The sequence below is a fragment of the Hirundo rustica genome, chromosome 5 (assembly GCF_015227805.2).
Source record: "Hirundo rustica isolate bHirRus1 chromosome 5, bHirRus1.pri.v3, whole genome shotgun sequence".
In the NCBI taxonomy this organism is placed as follows: Eukaryota; Metazoa; Chordata; class Aves; order Passeriformes; family Hirundinidae; genus Hirundo; species Hirundo rustica.
In genome coordinates, this window is record NC_053454.1 from 53,898,333 (window position 1) to 53,920,090 (window position 21,758).

General features: G+C 47.6%; 3 protein-coding genes across 5 annotated transcripts in view; 1 reads left to right on the plus strand and 2 right to left on the minus strand.

Moving 5' to 3' along the window:
* LOC120752563 (probable E3 ubiquitin-protein ligase HERC3) overlaps positions 1-6,109 on the minus strand; it is a 29,108-nt gene extending 22,999 nt beyond the window's left edge. The window contains exons 1-3 of one of the 3 annotated variants that reach the window (XM_058420539.1): positions 6,023-6,109; positions 4,091-5,566; positions 638-801 (exon numbers count right to left, since the gene is read on the minus strand). The gene's annotated coding sequence lies outside the window, so the exon portion shown is untranslated. Of the gene's footprint in view, positions 1-637; positions 1,099-4,090; positions 5,567-5,964 lie in introns of those variants that run through there. The other 2 variants (XM_058420540.1, XM_040063809.1) reach the window with 2 other exon arrangements.
* Positions 1-15,716, plus strand: IGFBP7 (insulin like growth factor binding protein 7). The gene is given in 6 exon segments (XM_040063810.2): positions 1-120; positions 122-479; positions 12,190-12,299; positions 13,522-13,638; positions 13,980-14,106; positions 15,480-15,716. Coding segments are annotated over 6 exon segments (852 nt in total). The 3' UTR covers positions 15,500-15,716.
* The window catches only part of POLR2B (RNA polymerase II subunit B), a 16,318-nt gene continuing 10,211 nt past the window's right edge, over positions 15,652-21,758 (minus strand). The window contains exons 17-25 of the mRNA XM_040063808.2: positions 21,243-21,339; positions 20,094-20,188; positions 19,570-19,820; positions 19,393-19,482; positions 19,019-19,126; positions 18,436-18,549; positions 18,188-18,348; positions 16,804-16,999; positions 15,652-15,913 (exon numbers count right to left, since the gene is read on the minus strand). Coding sequence (XP_039919742.1) covers positions 15,824-15,913; positions 16,804-16,999; positions 18,188-18,348; positions 18,436-18,549; positions 19,019-19,126; positions 19,393-19,482; positions 19,570-19,820; positions 20,094-20,188; positions 21,243-21,339 — 1,202 coding nt within the window. The 3' untranslated portion in view covers positions 15,652-15,823. The remainder of the gene's footprint in view (positions 15,914-16,803; positions 17,000-18,187; positions 18,349-18,435; positions 18,550-19,018; positions 19,127-19,392; positions 19,483-19,569; positions 19,821-20,093; positions 20,189-21,242; positions 21,340-21,758) is intronic.

A 21,758-nucleotide genomic window follows, 5' to 3' on the forward strand; every position in this document is an offset into this window, starting at 1 on the left:
ATGCCGCCCTCCGCGATGCCGCTGCTGCTCCTGCCGCTGCTGCTGGCGGCGCTGGCCGTGCCCGCCCCGGGCGCGGAGGCGGCGGCGGCGGGGGGCTGCGGGCCCTGCGATCCGGCGCGGTTGCCCGGCGCTGCCGGCGCGGGGCTGCCCGCTGGGCCGGGTGCGGGACGCCTGCGGCTGCTGCTGGCAGTGCGGGCGCGGCGAGGGCGAGGCGTGCGGCGGCGGCGGCGGCGCGGGGGGACGCTGCGCCCCCGGCCTCGAGTGCGTGAAGAGCCGCCAGCGCCGCAAGGCCAAGGGCGGCCCGGTTCCCGCCGCCGCCGGCCCGCCCGGCGTGTGCCTCTGCAAGAGCCGCTACCCGGTGTGCGGCAGCGACGGGCTCACCTACGGCAGCGGCTGCCAGCTCCGCGCCGCCAGCCTGCGCGCACAGAGCCGCGGCGAGCCCGCCATCAGCCAGCGCAGCAAGGGAGCCTGCGAGCAAGGTGCGGGGCAGGGAGCGGGGCGGGCGGGGTGCGGGACGGGGGATGTGCGCTCTGCTGCCCGGCTTCACGGGGGAAACGCCGCGCCTCCCGAGCGCTCCTCCTGCCGCTTTGTCCCGTCGGGGTGCTTCTTTGTAAAACGGACGTGATTTCAGACCCACCTTAAATGGACCGGAGAGTCCCGGTCGGATGGCGCTGCCTGAACTTGGAGTAACACTTCGGACCAGCTCCAGAAACGCAGAGGAACTTGGGCGCTCACTGCTGGCTCCCGGCGGTGCTGAAACTCACTTTTCCTATTTTTTCCTGAAGCTTGCAGTTGGGGCTGCTGTGAAATGGAACAAATGGGGTGAGCTATCCAGGGGAGTGCTCTGCCCAGGACGGTTGCAAGGAAATGATAAAATGGATGTGAAAGCCCCAGAAATTCAGAGCCAGCGTTCACTGGCTTGCTTTGGTTCAAAATGAAAACAATCAGTGACTTTGCTGTGAGCTGCACGCAGCGGTTTGCACTTGCAGCATTTCCAACCAGGAGCTTGATTCATCCCAAGCTTTTTCGTAGGGATAGTGCTCAAGGAAGAAATTGTTCCGCTGCGGAGCCTCTACTTAGAAATTCTAGCCGCCAAGAGTGGTTTTCGCTGGGTGGGAGGGAGGGGTAAGACATAGCATGCAAACCATACGCCAAACATCTCAAGGACAAGATTGCAGCGCCAGTGCTGTTTTGGTGGAGGAGTGTTCTCATAAACACAGTATGTGCAGGTCACAACCTCCACCTCCTCCTTCTCTTTGCTTCTCATAACTGAAGCCAAGTATGTTTGCAAAAAAATGTTGCTGAAACTCCCAAGGCAGGCATGAAAGACTGGGTGAGGATTGGGTTATGTGCTTTGATGTTGCCCGTTAAATGCCCTGTGTGGCTTTTCACAAACCTTGTCCAAAACATTAGGCTTACATATTAGCCAGAAACAGTGTGGTACAGTATTAACTCCTGGAGGGAAGGAATTTCAGCCTTCAGAGTAATGTGGAATGAGATGAGAATGGCCTCACTCCATGCCTCTGTCTGGTATCTGGAAGGAGCCTTTCCTGCCCAGTGGCCTCAGGAGCCCTAAAATGCGTGCTGCTTCTTAGCTCTGCCAGCCCAGACAAGTGAGCAGAAGGGTTTGAAAGATGTCATGCTTCAGGTGTGTACTTGAGAAGAAGGCTGTGTTCTCACTTGTCTTGCCCAAAGTAATATGAGAGTTCATTGCAAAGTAGGTATTGACACTTTTGAGATACTGTCCCAGACTGGATGCTGATTTGACCTGGTGGGGCATTGATCCAGACTATGGAGACAGAGTGATGAGGTCAGTGCAAACATGAGCCACTGGCAGAGGATGTGGAAGGCCACCGACCTGCCAGCCTCCAACAGGTCCCACGAGACCCTTTCTGTCCTCGGGTCCTCACAGCAGCAGCTTTGCTGAGGAAGGGTCTCAGAGTGGGACAGCCATTCCATGCACAAACTGCATCCCTTCCGTGGAGAAAGTCTCTTCAGGTGTGCAGCAGGTCACCTTTGCGGGCTGTTACACCTGTTTAGGAATTTCACTGGAGCATGTGGTGCAGAGCAAGTGGCAAAATGTTCTGTCCTCTGTCATTTAGAGGACCTGTTCTTTTGGCTCCTGCTGCTGGGAGAGCTCTGACCCAGCATCTCAGGGAAGGGAGCAGGATGGACGTGGGCTGCTCAGCAGTGGTGTCACAGCTGACCCTTCAGAGATTTCCCTCAGCTGCACAAACCTTCCTTGTGCCGTGGGCCTTCTGGCTATATGCAGTGCTCTGTGGCTTGCAGCAGAGGCAGGGACTCATCCCACAACCCTGCTAGACATCTGGAAGTATTTCTGTAGCCCTCAGGGCCTCCAGGCAGTTAGGAGAATTGGGTGGGAAGGGTGGAGAGTTGTAACCTTCACATGGATTTTGAAACACTCACAGGAGATAACATCCATCCCATCAGCCTGACAGGATAGAGCCTTTTCCAGTATCTTTCCAGATGGGAGACGGCACTTTTCTAGATGGACCTGAATAATCTGTTAGTCAAATAACAGAAGTTCTGTTTTTCACCATTTCCCACCACAAACAGGTGCCATCTCCTTAAGGCACTATCTAGGGTGGGATCCAGCTCAGGGAGACCACAACCAGTCAGGATCAGTCATTTTTGTGACAGTTTTTGCACAGAAAGAAGTCCTTGGGTGACAGGGCACTTGGGCGTCCTGCTTGTGGTAGATGAGCTCTGAGTTGTCTACGTGCCCTCAATCATCCTTTCAGTCCAAGAGACAGCAGCCTTTCAAGATATTATCTCAGAAAAGATCGTGAAACATATGTTTCCAGCAGTGGGTCCCAACTGTGCTTGATTGCTCTTGGGATTTTAAAATTTTTTCTCTGTTCAAGTGGAGCTGGAGAGGGAAGACTTGTTTTGCACATCCTGTTGGATTTTCCTTTGATATTAAATAGCAAAAGGAACAAGCATGCTCTCAGCCCTGCAGAATTTGCCTTGACCTTGGTTGTTTCCCAGACATCTTGGATGTGACGTCTGTGTTTTGCACAAAAATCATGAAGCCATGCAGAAAAATGTATATCTGCAGCAGCCAAAACTTCCTGCTGGAGGACAAAGGAAGACAAGTTGAGAAGAGTTCGAAAGGACTGAAAGAACCCTTGGTCTACCTGTACTTGGCAGATGGAGGGAGATCCAGCTGGTCCTTTCTGGAGTGGGTTTTATGTGAGCAAGACTGTTGGGGATGTCTGGAAAAAGGCATCCTACTTGACTGCCAGCTCCTTGAAGCTTGGTGCTGTGCCAGCAGAAAAAGCTGCCTATATCTTTTTGCTCTGGGGGAGCAGGCAGTGATGCCATGTGCACCCCAATGGCTGGGCTCCTGCTTCGACCTCACACCTGCACTCAGAGCTGGCCTGGGCTTGCCCTGCTCCCTGACGGGGCAGCACTACCCACACCCCATCTCTACCCGTGTGTCCCAGCAGCCTCTTTGTAGCTAATGGCAGCGCTGAGGATGCAGGAGGCGGATGCTGTGATGTTTTCCACCTGCTTTCCAACACTGCCTTTAAATGGATTGTTTGCTCTCTGCCTATGAAACTGCAGCTCAGGTCTGCTGCCAGGTCTTGCAGACACAAAGCAGAAGCCTGCTGGTGGGGCAGGTACAGGCGGTCTGGGGTGCCTCCTCTGCTGGCCCCCTTGGCAGGAGGGGAGCTGCCCTCTGTCACTGCTGTCACACAGCTGTGCACAGATGTTCAGAAGCACCTCTTAAGGAGCTGGTGGCTTCAGGAATGTAGGCTGAAATTCAGTTTGCAGTGCACACACACATCGAGGCTGTGTGCAGCCAGCTGGGACCTGGGGCAGGAGGACTGTGGTACCCACTGCCATGCAAAGCCAGCTGGCATAAAGGATTAGGGTTGCATGGCTCAGCTCAAGCCAGGCAGAAAAACAACCACAAAGCACCAACCCCCATGAAAAAATAAAGCTTTCAGGATTCCTAATGATGATCTCTGAGCTGAAAAATACCAGGCACCAGCTTGTTGCCTAACCAATGCAGGAAGGGACAAATACCCCAGAGGCTTTCTTATCATTAGCTACCAGCAAATACCTGCTTTGAGAGATGTGTTGTGACTGCTGGAAATACTGCCAAAGTTTCCTCATTATATGCTGCTTGTTCCAGCAGGTTTGGGGTCTCCAGAGCTCATTTTGCTGTTGTCAGTCAAGGCTTTCTCTTTGTCTTATGCTCCCTTCTGTCTTGGTTGAAGCCAGACTCTTGTTCTTGCTCAGATGAAGTGTACCACAAAGCAGCTCTCGGCAGACTTCAGAGGACAGTGTTTCGCTCTCAGGGGAGGGGACTGGTGCTGCTTTGTACCTATCTACAAAGGTCTCCTGGGGGTAGAAACTCAGGGCCTCTAAGTGTGAAGGGTAAGCTTTCTGGCGTGCAAAGTAGTCTGCTTTATTTCTGTTCATCTGAACGTGGTTTCAAACTCTGTGGCTCCATGGAAGTGTTTTCCCAGTGTTGGGAGCATGCAGGGCTTTTCCTTATGATGATGAAGGCTCACAGGATCCCTCCCACAGGCTACAGATGAACAGCAGAACTGAGAGATTCTTTTACAAGTGACTGTAACCAGCATTAAACTCGTCTAAATCTCACCAGCAAGGAGATCCCAATCACTGGAGCTGTGCTGTCCCTTCAGAGAGGAATCATTTTGGCTTCCCAGAAGCCCAGACAACATCCCTCATGGCAGAGGGTGCCACACACCAGCTCTGGGGCTCAGAAGAAGGTCGATGTGAGGTTTCTCAGCTGTCCTCAGGGTTTAAAAATACCAGGCTGATGGATGTAGGATTGTGACTGCCAGGCTCTTCTGGACACTGGCAGCCCCAGGGGCAGATATATCTCCCCCCAAATTCCTGCCAATTTACCCCATCAGTGGTTTTGTTTGGCTGGTGCTTCACTGTTCCATGAAGGTTTATCTGTGCTGGAAACAAAGAAGGTGCCAGGTTCCCACAGGTCAACTTCAAAACAAGAAACATGAATCACATCTGTTGGCTCATTCCATCCAAATTCAGCTGTTGAAGCTTTGCCAGAAATATCTCCGTTTTGAGGGTGGTTTGTTTTATTTTTTTAATACACTACCAGAATAGAACAAAAACAGGAGTTGGGAAAAAAAAAAAAACAACTTGTGGGAAATGGCAGACTGCTGTTATCATTGAGAATAGCTCATCTTCTCCTGATACAGCTGCCATAAGTACAAAGGCTCCCAGCTGTAGACACCACAAAACATACTTCATATTCATAGGCACGTTTGGCTAGAAATTCTTCTAGATTTGTTAACAAGGCTCAGATTACTTTAGTTCTTTCCTCCCATTCTTCCTTTTCTGGATTTTAAGGGACTTAGAAGAATATACACATTTCATGCATGGTTTTGTCTTTGCTGGGGAAAGATGTAGAAAAGTTTTTCCTAAGTCATCTGTGGCTGGAAATGAACTGAGTTCCCTGATTTTCCTGGGAATCAGGTTTGAGTTTCTTCACCAGGTGGGAGTGGAGGTCTTGCAGCTGTGGTCTGCTACCTGCTGCCTTCCACTGCAAAGGAAAGCATTGCTTTTGTAGGTGGATCTTTCCAGCATTTTTGTGCTGCATCCTGAGAGTCTGTGGCCGAGCACTCTGGGGTGGATCCCAGCAGGGCCCACACACTTGTGAGTGTCTAGCTGGTACAGCAGGTCACTGATTGTTGCAGCAGCCCTCTTCTTAGAGGGCAGAAATGAGCCAAGACACAGACTTCTTGCTTATGACAGCATGAAAAGGGTTTTGGTTTATTCCTTTTTACACCTCAGCCATCCTGACTCCAACCATGCACTCACTGACTCTGGCTGCAGCAAGCTCCTACTGTAGGTTTCCCTTGCAGCCTCTGACTGCTGATTATTTCCTGCTAAACTCTGGCTGCAGGTATTGGTTTGCAGACTCTGACTGCAGACTTTTACCTGGCTAGACTGTGGCTGCAGGTTCCAATAACAGCTCTAAGTGCAGACCCAGACTGACCTCACAGCAGGGATTCTCTCTCCTCAGGAGCCTTCTTCATCATGGTTCCCTCTTCCTCAAGGTTCCTCTTCCTTCATGATCCTCCCCTTACCAGCTAACCCACTTCCTTTTATCACACTTACCTTTATTGGCTATAGCTGTGACTCATCAGGGATGAGGTCACCTGTATTCCCTTCTCCTACAACTAATGATTTCCTCATGGATCATGGGAGCTTTGCTTATCTCCCCATCACCAACTTCTGCCTCTGGGAGTTGGGTATCCTGAGGACAACTGGCCTTGATATTTAAGACAAAGAAGGCATTAAGTTCCTCTGCCTTTTTATCATCCCCTGTCACTACACTACCCTCTGTGTTCAACCAGGGATGGAAACACTCCTTGACTCTCCTTTTGCTGCCAATGTATTTATAGAAACTTTTTTGTCTTTAACTGTAGCAGCCAAATAAAATCCTAGTTGGGCTTTGGCTCTTCTAATTTTCTCCCTACATCACCTCACAACATCCTTATAATTGTCTCACGTTACCTGACCCTTCTTCCAGAGATGATAGATTCTCCTTTTTTTTCCCCTAAATTCCAGCCTAAGTTCCCTGTTTGAGGAGGCTAGTCTTTTCTACACTTGGAGACAGTCTGCTTTTGAATATTGAACGATTTCCTTTTTTAAAACACACCCAGCCCTCCTGGACTCTGTTGTGTTTCGTGACTGACTCCTGAACACTGCTGTTCATTGCTCTCAGTGTTCAAAAGTACTGGTGATTTAAAATTCATGCACAGCTTTGGGGGCTTCCACTGTTGTAGCACAGGTCATAAATTCCTCCTTAAAAGGCATTCCACTATTTGAAAATGTTTTGGTTCATTGGAGCTTGAGTTTTTATGGTTACTGTGCTAAAAGCTGCTATGGAAGTTGTTTAATATATTACTTGTCAGAGTCCTAGAGACCAAGAGTATGTCAGGGACTATGCAAAACCTTCACCGCTCAGGAGGATCCTGTATTTCACCTGTGTCTTCATTCTCAATCATCACAGCATACCCAAATTCACTAGGAAGGAATGATTACTGATCAGCAAATTCCACCCTATGTTTGTTTTTTCTGCTGCTGGAAAGGCATGCTGTGCTTAAAAAAAAAATGTGTTCAATCCTTTGTTGGGCTGAGGTTGACTGAGGTTAGAACTAAATAGGAGATTACCGCGTAACAAGTCTAATCAGGTCGGATTTTCGAAAGCCCTGCCTGCTTTTCCATGCATAAATGCTGCCATGCCTTTTTTCTGTGTCTCCCACTGTAAGCTTTCCACATTCTTTCCAGGCTTTAGCGCATGGAAGTAGATGTTCTTTACGGTCCCTTTCAGCTCCCACCATTCTATGGTTCTATGATATGAAGGTCGTGCACGAGGTGCCTGAAGGCAGCGTTCCCAAACCACGGTCAAACAGCAGGGCTGGCGTTTCCAGCGGCAGTGGTGTGCACCACGCTGACCCCGGTGGTGTGGAGAGCAGGAGTGCCACCATGGCAGAATGATGGTGGCCCAGGGCCCTTCCTCACGCTCACTCAGTCTCAGGTCTCCAGGGCGTGGGGCAAAGCTGTGTTGGTGTTTGCAGCCTTTCCAGAGCCTGCCGAAGTCTGAGGGAGCGTCCAAATAGACACAGCATCCAACGCTCGCTTCCTTCTGTAACTGCTTAGTCTCTTCAAAGGCAGATTTCAGGAGGACGAGAAATGCCTTCAGAAGAAGGTAACAGAGGAGGCTTGTAACTCTGCCAGAAAGCAGCAGGCAGCTTTGGGAGTGGGGAAAGCCAGGAGCTGCTTGAGCTTCCCGTCTGCTGCCGCCTCTCACAGGGCGCTGACCTGGGAGGGAGCAGCTAAGGCCATGCCAGCTAAAATGACTACATGTTGCTTATGGAAGGTTTCCCTTTTTCCATATAAAGTAATTTTGAAGGGAAAGTACTTTACCAGCAACTTAGGAGACTGGAGAGGGTTTATTTTCAGACTTGCAATAACTTTTGAGAGTGAACAATGTTCAGCTTTTGCTTGGGTTTGTCCTCTCGGGGAGTGTTCCCAGCCTGTGTGTCACCTGGGGCTGTGGCAGGGCAGTGCAGTGTGCAGGACTGCTGGCTGGGAGCCAAGCTGACACCCACCTGAGCTTCAGCCTGTGGTACATGGCTTGGTGTGTTCATGGTCTGGGCTTCCACACACTCCCAAGCACCAGGACGTAGCCCACGGTTCTTAACGTCCAGTTGATTTTTGCCTTAAGTCACATACCCGTAGGCCCCTTGATTTTAGCAAAGAAGTCACTGCTTTGCTTGCTGTGTGATTTTTATTTGATTGTGTGAGTGAACAGCAAAGGAGGATTGGTGAGGACCCGCTAATCCTCAGTTGTGAGTGACCATCAGTGGGTGGGCTGGGATGTGCCAGGTCTCTGCCAGCTGAGGCTGGGCACAGAAGGGGTGCCTGCTGTAGGAGGGGTGTCAGAAACAGATGCCAAATAATATCCTCATCAAGGACGTCAGGAGCTCTGCTGTGCACATTGCTGTGGCAGAAAAGCAACTACATAAAACAATGGGAACTCCTTTCCAGCTGCTATTTTTGACGTAACACAGGCTGTCAGTTCCCCGCAAGCTGCAGAAAAAGTGTTTTCAGGCTCTGTCCCAGGGTGAATGAGCTCTGGGGCTCAGTAAAAAGCTCCTTCCTGGGCCAGGGAGAGCTGTTTGTTTTACAAACAATAGGCAGAGCACAGAGGAAATGCTTGAAGTGCCTGTGGAGAGCAGCTGATCTCCATCAACAGCCTGGGCTGTCATCTTGGTCAAGGAGCAAGTGCAGTCAGGGAGCATCTGCACATCCACAGTGTCCCCGGCAGGACAGCAAGGACCACTCAGCCACCTTGGTGATAGTGACCATTTTTATGGGCCGGTGCAGCCCTCAGGTCCTCAGCCTGAAGGAAGCTGAGGGAGAAGCCATCCCCCTGTGGGCAGTGCTGCCAGTAGAGCAGCAAGGCCTCCGAGGTGCCGGCTGCAGGATGATGGCGGTGGGGGCTCCTTGCTGGCAAGAATCGAGACGTGTGCTCTCTACAAGGTGGGCTTGTTTCCAGTCCTGGCTTTGCTCCCTTCACAAGAACTCCTGAAGCAAGAAGGGCACTCGGAGGAGGGAATGGCCTCACATTTTCTGAAGTGCATGCAAGGCTCCGCCATCCCCTGCCTCTCCTGTTGTGTCAAGTTGCCGTCTCATCTCTCTGTCTCTGTCGACTTTGAGGGACTGTGCGAGGGAGCATGAGTGGGACCAGCAGAGGCAGTAAGAGGGTGGCTGCCATGCACATGGGTGTCAGCTCACTGTGGTGAGAGTTTAGCTACTGCTGTGGCTGGTTTTGATCTGACTTCAAATCTGATGACTTCTTGGCCTTTCTCATTTATTTTTAGTGGCGGAAGAAGCCCAGCTCTAGAGTTTTGGCTGCATGGATTTAAGTCAAATGTCCAGAGAGAGCACAGTGACTTTTCCCATGACACTTGCTGCATCTCTCAGGATGTGCATTCCCTCCTGGCCTCAGAGCTGTGTCAGATACAGGCAGAGGCCTGTGGATGCTTCCAGCTCATTTTGCAGCCAAATGTAGAACGTCATGTTCTGCCTGGTTGGATCAGGATGTACATCCCGAGCTCAGGACTGGCTTGTAACAGCCAAGCTCTCACTGTGCTGTGACTGCTGTGCCAAGCGAGACAGGGCTTTGCTGTGAAGCTGTGCAGGCAATTCCCCTGTCCAAGAAGATAAACAATTTCTCTTTAGGAGAAGGAGAATTAGTTTGCACCTTAGGAGGTGGGTAGAAATTCCTTGTCCCCTTTTCCCCTGAAAAAACGTGGTGTGACCTGTTCATCCTGGCAGGGTGAATAAACACTTCTGGGCAAGTGGGTGTCTGAACTCCTGGCACAGGGGGAAACTCAGCAGAAACCAAGACTGAAACACCTCAGGCAGTGGATTTAGTGGTGTGCTGAATGCTGCCAGTTCCCAACCAGGGGAGAATTGAGCCAGATCCTGGATAATGATAACAATGGATTAAAATCCACCTGGCTTTTAATGTAAGAGTCAGGATCTCTCATTTTCTGTGGTGAGAGATGGTGATCATTGGGGCACTTGCGTTTTTCCTGCCTCATGGAAGAACCCCAGTGACAGGGTGGTGTCATACAGGGGCAGACATAGCTCTGCCAAGTCCCAAGCTCTGCTTCAGGAAAGCCAATTTGCATGCAGAGAGCTGGCAACAGAATAAGGGCAGCAGCAGCAGGCTTTGCTGGGTGCCTATCAGCTGGAGGTCCCACACAGAGGATGGGTCCAGCCCAGCTGCCTGGGGACATTGTGTCCCATCAGAGCTTCCAAGCACCTTATTATCCCTATTGTTTAAGGGATACCAGAAAAAGAACATCTGGGCTGTGCAGGAAATGCTGCAGTGGGTATGGGGAGCAGAGTGCATGACCTGAGGTGGCCCCATTCTGGGGATAGCAATGTCCTGGACTGGTCACTGTGGGGTACTCAGGGGGGAAAACCTTCAGCAGGGTGTTGAAACACTGCTTAAATCCTTTTCTCAGCTGAGAGACTCATCTCTGTGCAGATGAGGAGCACCTGGGTTGTGGTGTCTGCCAGGAAACCAGCCCATGCTGACTATTAGGTGTGGTTTCAACCATCGCCCAGGGCTACACATAAAACTTTTCTGCTTCTCCACAGCTGCCTCCTGTTAAAAATAAGAACTGGAATACTTCTGTAACAGAGAATGTTGCAGCCACCCCTGGTCTCTTTGCAGCTTCCCACCAGCAGGCTGTGTACAGTCATTCCTGGAAAGAGAAGTCTCGAAAGAGAAGAGCAAACACTTCTCTGGGTTTGCACCAGCTGCTCAGGAGCAGCTCACCTCAGCATCTCTTGGACTAAAACAGAAGCATAGCTGATACCCTTTGGCTGGTGATACCAGTGTGGATCTGACCCCAGATCATGAGGAGGAAGAAGACACCAGCTTTCTGCTGGAAGGTGGTGTAGTGGGATGCACTTGAAACCTGCACCCCGCTGTCTGCAACAGGGCTGCAAGATAGAGCACACATGCAGGGCTGAAATCAGTGCAGATTCAGGGCCCCATAAGGAGCATCAGGACCCATATCTGTCCCTCTTTTATGGGGCTGGGAATGAGGCCAGGAGCTTCTATCAGGCTGGCTCTGGAGTACCTGTCTGCATAGGAAATGCCTTCTCCTGATGGACTGTAATGGGAGCTTTAGTTTCCTGTTACTGCCTGCATCTTCAGAACAGAAGGGGGAAAGCTGTTTGTGGAATTCTTAAAGCTATCAATAACTGGAAATAAACACTCTGTGCTCCTTTGGTCTGCACTTCCTATTGTGGGGAATTAATAGCTGTGTTTTGCAGAACAGCCTCGCTAAAGAGGGATTGAAAAGAAAAGGCCTTTCTTCCCTTCCTGGGATAGGGGTTATGTCTCCAGCATTTCCCAGCCTAAGGGATAAACATCTCCAGCAAGATCTGCAAAACAACCCTACTCTGATCTGCTTTAGAAGCAACTCCCTATTTAACCAGGAACTGGAGCTCTCTGGAGAAAAACAGCTCTGCATTCACCTACTCCCTTCCCAGATCTGGCCCATGGAGAGCTCTGCCACCAGCCAGCCAGCCTTCTTTGGCTGAGCATTGCACACTGGCAAAACAGGAACAGCATAGCATTGAACTCTGGCAGCCCACAGCCATGGGATTGAAATCATACTGGGAGAAATGGTGCTGCAAAGTTGGGCAAGCTCTTCATGGCATGATAGAGTGGGATGCACCCTGTCTCCTGTGGGTCCTTTCTTCCATGCCAGCTGACTTGGTCACTGCATGGTAAGCAGCTGGTACAGTTCTGTTTAGCCTCTGAGATAACAGAATACAAACTGTATTTTACTTCTTACCTCAACCTTGTGAGGAGGAGGACTTACCACTTGAACTGCTCAACACTTTGAGTTTTCATCTGGGGCAAGTGCCCATGAATCTGGATAACTCAAGGCTGGGTGTGTGTGTCACTTTGGAGAGAGAAGTGCTGTGATGTAGGATCAGTCCAGTGAACTTTGCTCCTAGCAGGGATCACCTTCACCTCATCCTCAAAACTGTGACTGGCTATCACTTAAAAGGCTTAGCATGGAGCACCTGGGACTTAAAAGCTTTTCTCCCTTTTTGCAGGACCCTCCATTGTGACTCCTCCTAAGGACATCTGGAATGTGACAGGAGCGCAAATCTACCTGAGCTGTGAAGTCATTGGCATCCCAACGCCTGTCCTCATCTGGAATAAGGTAAGGGCCCTGCTAAGAGCTGTTACAGCACAGCAAACCTGGCTGAAAGTGCCTTGTAAGCACAAAGGCAGATCCCTCTGTAGAAACACACCTCTTTGATGAGTTCTCTCATGTCTGCAGTTCTGTCCACCCCCAAACATCTGGTTTTGCTTAATTTTTAGACATTATTTAGAAAATAAACTCTTGTTGATCCCAAGCCAGGACAGGACTTGCGTTTCTCTTGGTAGCGCCTGGTATTTGGAGCATGTAGGGTATGTCTCTTGACCTGCCTTCACCTTCACCCTGCTGAGGTGGCTAGACATCGCCCACATCGGGAACAGGAACCACATGGGGCAGTCATTTAGCTCCAGTAGCCAGCAGCATGTTGGTTTTGGCAGCACTGGTAACATCTGGCTTAGGACAGGGGCCAGTGTTGAATGGAGAGTATCCTGGCCGAAGGGCTGAGAGCCACTGCATGGCTCCTGCAGCCTCCTCAAGTGCCACAGGTTTGTGCACACTTGTGAAGGGTCTTAAAAGTAGGCTGAAACATTGCTACTAAAGGATACTATGGAGAAAAAAACTAGATTGGCCCAAAATATGCTGTAAGACAGCAAGCTTTATTCACAGGGGTTCAAGAGCAGACTGTCAGGTCTGTGGGCTTGTTGACTCAGGCAGCATGTTCTGCTTGTTTATGAACAGACGCTGAGTTTACACTGTCTGTCAATGTTGTTCTGCTTCTCATGCCTCGTCCTTGTGGCTGAGAGACTGCTTGACCTGGTGGTAACAAGGTCTGAGCACCACTTATCCTCTGGGCTCAGGTACTGGGGAAAGACTGCAGTGCTGCCTTCACATTGATGCAGTGCCTGCCAGGAGCGACTGCCTGGTTTGCTGCAGCAGAAACTGGCAGGGCTGAGCACACGCTTGGGAGCACACACACAAGTTCTGTGAGGCCAGATCAGCACAGGGCTTGTTGGCACACCCCACTGCCCAGCACCATCTGTACCAGAAAACTGGGCCACTGTGTTGCTGGTGTGAGGGGAGCACAGCCTCAGGGCTGAGGCACTGGGGTGGTGTGGGTGCATTATAAGGGGGATAAGGGGAAACTGGTGATAGAGATACACTGCTGCAGCACAAAACACATTCATGTACATCTAATGTTGATCTGGGTGCAGGTATGGTTCAGCATGCAGTTCCAGCATAAGTAAGCCCCGAAGTTCTTACCCTTTCCTGCCCCTCTGTTTAGATAATTCGAGGACAGTATGGTGTCCAGAGGATGGAGCTTCTGCCTGGGGACCGGGAGAACTTGGCTATCCAGACCCGTGGGGGCCCTGAGAAACATGAAGTGACTGGCTGGGTGCTGGTAAGTACCCTGGGTATGCACAGGGCTGCACAGACAGCAGAGTGCAGTTTGCACACTGCTGATGAACACGGAACAGTAGAGGAGACAAATGGTGAGAGACAGGGAATTTAGAGGAAAACAACCTGTGTGAGTTAGAGATGAAGGATAAAGGTGGCTGCTGGTAGCAGTCGTAGCTGGTGCATGCACCCTTCCTCTGTCTAGCCTGCAGAAGTGTGCATACCACTTGCATGGGGACGACAGGGTTTGACACAGAGAAGTTCTGTAAGATACCTGAAGACAGAATCACCTCTACCGGTGCACCAGATGCTCACTGGGGGAGCGGGGTGTGTTCCTTCCCTTAGATATCTCCTCTGAGCAAAGAGGACGCTGGGGAATACGAGTGCCATGCATCAAATGCCAAAGGAGAGGCAACGGCTTCTGCGAAAATCCACGTTGTGGAAACTCTGCATGAAATCGCCCTGACCAAAGGTTGGTAAGTGTGGCTGAACACTCAGCAGCTCTCTACCCTAACAGTTTATTGTTATTTGATACAAAAGGACCACCTCTGTTTAATCTTTAAAAACACAAAACAACCCCACAATGCAACAAACCCTCCCCACCCACCCACTAGAAATACCAGTTAACACGCAGTTTTTTGCATTTGACAAAACATTCCAGCAAATCTTAGCTGCTAGAGTTCTCAAGGGATGGTCAAACAACCCCCCACATGCTGTAAAGTACTGGAAATAGTAAAGTAAAATTAAGAAACACCTTCTGGGTTTTTTATAGAGCAACTTCCAGTGGGTTTCCAGCCCTACCTTTGTATAACCCTTTCAGTGTTGTCTGGGTGCTTTTGAGCCTGCTCCTCTCTCCTGGGAGCAGTGTTGGCACAGCAGACATTCCAGTTCCTGCCATGTTCTCTGCATGCTGGGATGTGAAACCTCAGAGATTTGCCACAGCATGTCCTCTCTGCTAGGCTGTGTGCAAAGCTGGTGGCACACCAACCACCCTCATCCCAGCTGCAGAGGATGGCTCAGTCCCACAGCCACATGATATGCCTAGGAATAAATCTGGAGAGCCAGAACAGTAACTGTAACCCTGCCAGAGGCCGAAGGACAGGGAATACTGTGCTGCCCAAATCCCCTATTGGACATAATCCTTAGTTTTAATCCCTGCTAGCTTTATCCAAACTATATAGTCTTGACTTTTTGTGTCCTTATGTCTGTGAAGAGCTAAAATACTTCCCTTAGAACATTAGCAGCACCTGGCACTGAAATGAGAGCTTAAAATGAATCCAAATATCATGCACAGGAACTTTGCTAATGGTTTTAAGGTAGCCTCCAATCCCTTTTCAAACATCTTATTTATGGATGTGAATGAAATTGAGTTTTACTGAGTTGTGCCATGAACAGCACGTTTACACTCCATAACAGAGAATGTTCACTCCCTCTCTCACAGTAACTACTGCAAGGTTGCAGCACTCTGCACAGTGCCTCAGTTTGTTTCTTACACACCCAGCCCATGCTACAGCTGGTTCTCTTCAGCTGTAGGAAAGCTCTAAGGCATCTGGAGCTAAGTGATAAGTAAATGTAGACTGCCACCTTACAGGAAACTGATAAAGTTAATGGAACAAACTGCCAGACATCACAGCTACACTGTGAGAGTCTGTGTGCCATGTCCAGGTGATCTCAGCACAGAAAAACGTGTCTATTATCACACCCCTGCAGCAGGGAGGGAAGGAAAGAAGGCAGGAAGGAAGGAGGGGTCAGGTCTTACCCTCAGCCAAGAGATCCCAAAGCTATTGCCAAAGTTATTCCCCCTTGGAACAGGACAGAGTGTAACATGTTTTTGTTTTTTCACAGATGACGGTGCAGAGCTGTGATGTGAGGACTTTCACTTATGCACAGTTTTAAATTAGTATTTTGGAAAGCTGCAAGCTCTGGCTTTTTCTAGCTGACTAATCAGTCCCTCTTAACTCCCTTTTTCTTTGACTCCCAATTTGCTTGCACACTTCTTTCACAGATACACAAATAGTTTCACAAGTTCGATTACAAATTTTAATTCTATTTACAGGAAATAAAACGTACTTTTGAACAGCACACAGCAGATGAGTAAAACTGTGATTTTGAATGCAAGGTATACAAAATGAACAAAACCTGAGCACTTGAGTCTCATAATTTAAAAAAAACAACAAGCCCTTTTAAGGCTAAACACTCATCATACGAGGTGCAATACTCATAGACATCAGTTCTTGGAAGAGGAGTTTGCAAGCGTAGGGCATCCGAACCAAAGATATCTGGAAAGACATTTCAAAAGTCTTACGATAAACACTCGTAAAACATCAACTTCCACTATCCTCTACACAAACAACTTGTTGAGTTTTGGCTTACAAGCAAATCTGGAGATATGCATGAAAGCATTTAACAAGAATTACTCAGAGACAGTACCAAAGTAAGAAGGAAGCTGAGACTGTCTGCAGGGGCTACACAACAGCTCTGTAGAACACAAATTTAATGTAAAAATGCAGCCAAGGGTTCAGATCCTAAACAAGAGCCATTTAACACAGAACATGTGCATAGCAGCGTGTGCCTGAGGTGCATAAATGGAGGTAAGGTTTCCAGGACACATCACTGTAGCCCCAGTGCCATTGTTAAGAGTTGCAGCAGCCAGTCCCTAGCACAAAAACAAGTCTGTTCAAGGCAACTATTTTTATCTCTGCTACCACTCTCCCTTGACATACTTCTGTAACCAAGCATGCACTGCAGAGCTTTTATTAAATTAGAAAAACCCACCAAAGTGCAACACAAAAGACCTCCCGTGGGGACCCAGCTCTGCAAGCATAAATATCTTCATGGGACAGCCACAAGGGCGATGCCTCTAAATTCCTGTGATTCTGAGTTTTACTTCTAAAAATAAGCTCTTGAGCATTTAAAGTCTCTGAAAGCGCTGCACTGTACAACATTTGAACAGCATTTCCTGCCAAGTGACGTGCCAACACTATAAAATTAATAAAGGAAGCATCCAAATTGACTACAACGCTATAAACACTTAAAACAGTTATGAAACTAAAATAGCAATTGTTCTGGTGCTTCTTTAAACATTTACTTCCCTATCCTCCCGCTTCACTCAAGTGGCATTTCCTCCTGCCCACACGGAGAAACAGTGGCTGATGAAAACCACACGTACCTGAGTTTTATTACGGCATCCGCGGCATTCGTAGGTGTGAGTCCTCGTGTTTGCAATGGCCATGATTCCACAGAGGTTACACACGTGGACCTGGTATGGGTCTGAAGCTTCAAACAATCTTTCTCTCAAGAACTGGGCTGCTCCATGAGCAATCTGGCAATCTCGTTCCATTTCTCCAAAGCGAAGGCCACCATCACTAAAAGGAAGAGAAAAATCCCTCAACTTTTGAGTTCACTGGCAAAATAATCAGTTCCTGATGGTGGAACAAGTATCCGCATTGCAAGGCAGGAGGAAAGCTGTGCATTAATTTTCCTCTAACACCACAGAATAGAACTGTGAAAACAGTTAATTAATAACTGCTGATGAGCATTTCTACAGCTGGTGTCTGACAGCCACAGCACAACCATACAGCAAAACAAAGTGTACGATTAAGTCATCCTCTGCTTATCTGTGGTGGGTTTAACCTTGGCTGTGTGCCAGATGTCCCCCAAACAGCTCTCTGGTCCCCACCATGTCAACTGGACATGGGGAGAAAGTAAGATGGAAAAGCTCGTGAGTGGACATAAAACCAGAGAGACTGCTTACCAATTACTATCACAGACAAAACAGACTCAGCATGGGGAAAATGAGTTTATCACCATTTAAAAAGGGAGTAGGATGACAGGGAACAAAGACAAAACTAAAAAGTTCACCTCCCCAACCTTCTTCCCAGGCTTACTTCAATCCTTCATTCCCAACTCCTTCGTGCCCTCCCTGTGATGACTGGGAGAATGAGGATTGCAGTCAGTGCACCACAGGCTGCTCCTTTCTCCTCACAATTTTTTCCTGCTCCAGCATGTGGCCCCTTCCATGGGATAGTCCTTCACAAACTGTTCCAGCATGAGCCCTTCCCACGGGGTACAATCCTTTAGGAAGAGATTACAGCAGCAGGGGTCCCCCACAGATCATACCTCCTACCAGGAGCCTGCTCCAGCATGGGCTTTCCACAGGCTGCAGGCCAGTTTCTGATGCATTTCCTCACTCCTCTCTCACAGCTGCTGCACAGCATTTTTTACCCTTTCTAAATACATTCTCACAGAAGTGCTACCAGCACCACTGCTGCTCAGCTCAGCACTGGGGCTGCCAGGGCCAGCTCTAAGTGGCTGTGTCCAGCACGGGGCAAGCCCTGGCCCTTCCTCAGAGAGGCCACCCCAGCAGTACCTCCTGCTGCCAAAACCTTGGCACCTGCACCCAATACAAGATCTTAAACCAAACACATGAAAAAATGGGTAGCTATTAAGGGTGAGCTAATTAAGCTGCAAAGCTGAGGCAACTACTTGTTCAGGGCTAAAAACTAAACAGAAAAACAGAACAGCATACAGAAACTACCAGGGATCTGCCTTACCGAGATCTGCCTTCCATGGGCTGTCTGTTAAGGATCTGGATTGGCCCTCGTGCACGAGAATGGATTTTGTCGTCCACCATGTGCTTCAAGCGCTGGTAATAGGTAGGACCAATGAAGATCTGGGATGTGATTTTTCGACCAGTGAAGCCGTTGTAGAGGACCTGAAGAGGTCAATGCAATCGTAAGCCTTACTACCCCTCAAATGTATATTAAAAAAATGAGTAAATTGATACCTTGACTATTTATACCTCATTTCCTCTTAGATGATAGCCATAATCTGATAAAAGGTTGGAAATCTTTTGCACATTGACAGCATCGTTAAAAGGTGTGGCATCACCAATTTCTCCCTTGTTTGCAGACACCTACAGAGAAGAGATTTGAAGAAGTTTGTCAGGTTTCTGAAGGACTGGTTAGATCATATTTAGCTGTTGTAACTCTTCATATTGGAATTTGAGATTCCGTGCCAATAGTCGAACCCTATCTCTCTGTGCTTGTCTGCCACGTATTTTAAAAAACACACACTATAAACAATTTTCCTACTCCTTTTTCTAGGTCAGGGGAAAATGTCTGGAACAAAAGTAACAGATGAGAGTGCACACTGTAGGTAGGGTCTGACCTTCTGCATAAAATTTACAAGACTGTACATCTTCCCTAAGAAACCTCCTTTTGCTATTAAGTAACTGGAGAACAATAATTATTTAACACTTACTAGATAGTGTTCATCTTTACAAAAAAAAAAAAAAAAAAAAAAAAAAGCTCAAAGCAAACAACAATCCCCACCAAATTTTAATTCATATTGCTCAGACATGCAGTTTAGAAGACTGTTCTTACCTTGCCCTGAAGACACTCAATCAAGTGACCAATGGTCATGCGGGAAGGGATGGCATGGGGGTTGATAATGATATCAGGTGTGATGCCTTCACATGTAAAGGGCATATCCTGGAGCAGGGAAACACACAGTCAGTTCTTCCCAGAACATCATGTTTAGGAAAAGTATGTGTCTGGATCCAAATTAAATATTTTAAAGAATTTAAAAATCATTGAAATATGTAAGAAGCAGCTGTGTCCCCTTCTAAAAATACATTTAAGCTACATTTAAGTCAACATTGCACCTGAGTAGATATTCCACAGACAATTCACTTAAGACAGTTCCAATGCTAAGATCATCACAAGTAAAATCAGAAGAAGAAAAAATAAATTACTACCTCTTGCCTGTACTGGATACCACAGGTTCCTTTCTGACCGTGTCTGCTAGCGAATTTATCTCCAATTTGTGGAATTCTTACAGAACGTACCTGTCAGTCACAGGAAAAACATGCAATTGGTAACTTAAATACAGACCAAAGACTATTAGAGCAGAAAGCACAAACGTCAGTGCTCACCCTAATCTTGCAGAACTTGTATCCTTCCTGGTTCAGGGTTACCATGACCTGATCTACAATCCCAGTCTCACTGGTCCGCAGGAAGGTGCTGCAGTCTCTCTTGGTGAAGCGTCTGTTGGTGCTCTCCAGCTCATCTTCGTTTTCTGGCAGTGTGACTGTTTTGCCAATGATGACATCATCCCCAGACACACGTACCCCAGGGGCTATCAAACCATCATCATCAAGTTTGTCATAGATTGCGTGTCTCATACCTTGGGGGGAAAAAAAAGGAACAAAAAAAGTAGACCTAAATTTTTCAACATACTGACTCTCAATGTTCTGCAGTAATTCAACATGTCTGCTTGCAACCTCAGACAACTGCTAAAATATCTAATGCAAGTATCTCAACCAATATGGTAATTTCTATAAAATACAAAAATGTATTAATATATCCCAAAATATAAACCGAATCAGTTCAACATTAACTCCCTCGCCCACAGAACTTTAATTTGGAAACGGAGTCTTTGTACACTCTTTTATCTTACCTTGGCAGGTTTCACGTGTAGGCTTTTCAAAAACTTCCTCTTGGTCATACCCTTTCTTAGACTCCTGCTCTTTGTATGAGCGATAGAACACAGACCTGAAATGAATTTATAAAGTCTCCTCCAGTGAAACCAGCATCATTTTCCCCCACCTGTATATCTCATTTCCACATATTATGGTTAGTGTTATTAATAACAACCAAATCCAAATAATGAGCACATGCCGCACAACCTTTCCTCTGATCTCCTGTAAATCTGACCTTCACTGAGGAGAGGAAAACAAAACCAGAAAAACAACCCACCAAACAACAAAGTTTCAGAGGGCATTATGATGGTCACTTTGCAGATACTGCCAAAGTACCTAAGATAACATGCTAATTTTTGATGAACTTTGAAGACTTTTGTATCTGCTCGACACCTCAGAAGTAGTTGTTATTCCTAATAATTATTCTCATCTTCAGCATATCATTCTCACATTACTTTCCTCCCTATGCATGCAATCTTGCAAAGGTTTTTAGTTTTCTTTTTCACGGTTCTACTGCTACCTTGCAGTGCCACACTCAGTACAAGTGAGCTGCAGTGAAAAACTTTCAATTTATGTAAGATTCTTTCTGGTGCTTTAAGGGTTTTTGTTTGCTGCCTCAGTTGCCAGCACAACAAAGTGCTTTCAGATACTACAACGCACAAAGTCACATCAGCCACCAGCTGTGCCAACAGCAGTTCCTTCTAAGGAGAGGAACATTCCAATCCTAACTGGTAGCAACTGTCTCAATAATAAAGACAATACCATGCTAAAATGCTGCAGCATTGTTCTGGTAACTGGCAAGACTTCTATAAAAAATATGCCAGGGAAGAGTCCAAATGTTTTTTCATTAAACTGCGATACAAAAGATCACAAACAATAAAGATCAAAATAGAAGATCAAGAAGACAAAGTGGGCAGTCAGGTTTCATGGTGTTTTGATAAGATTCACTATTTTCATTGTATTGCTCCCTCCATCCCGAGTTTAAAAAAAAAAAAAAATGCTTCTCAAGTTGGAAAGATTTGGAGAATGGCACCTTCCAGCATAAAATTAACTTCTCTTGAGCCTCTGGACAACTCAGTGTAGCCTTTTTTTTAAATTCCAAGCAGTTAAAAAATTTATAGTCTTACCTAAAAAAGCCTCTGTCAACAGCAGAACGGTTCATAATGACAGAGTCTTCCTGGTTATAGCCTGTGTATGATGCAATGGCTACAATCGAGTTGATACCTACAATATGAAGAGAAAGTACTTTGAAACTATGCACACATGCCCAGACAGACACTATTTTAACTCAAAGCAGGGCTGTACTCTCTTCAGTGAAGAATGTTCTACCATTTCTCAGATAAAAATCTCTACATCCCACACATAAAAACATGCAGCATCAGCAAATGCAACTCTGGGTAGAAAAGAGAGGCAAGAGTGACCCCTTGTGAAAAACCTATCAAACATCAATACAGATAATTCATTTTTTTCAGTTAGGTTTTAGGAGGGTTTTTTTGGGTAGTTTTGGCTGCAACATTATCAACAGATATTTGGCAGTGTAGCTGTCCAGTTACAAGCTAACACTCAACCTATTCTTATTTCTTAAATAGCACACATTGGCTAAATGTTCAGGTACTCTACACACGCCATTTGTGACACGTTTG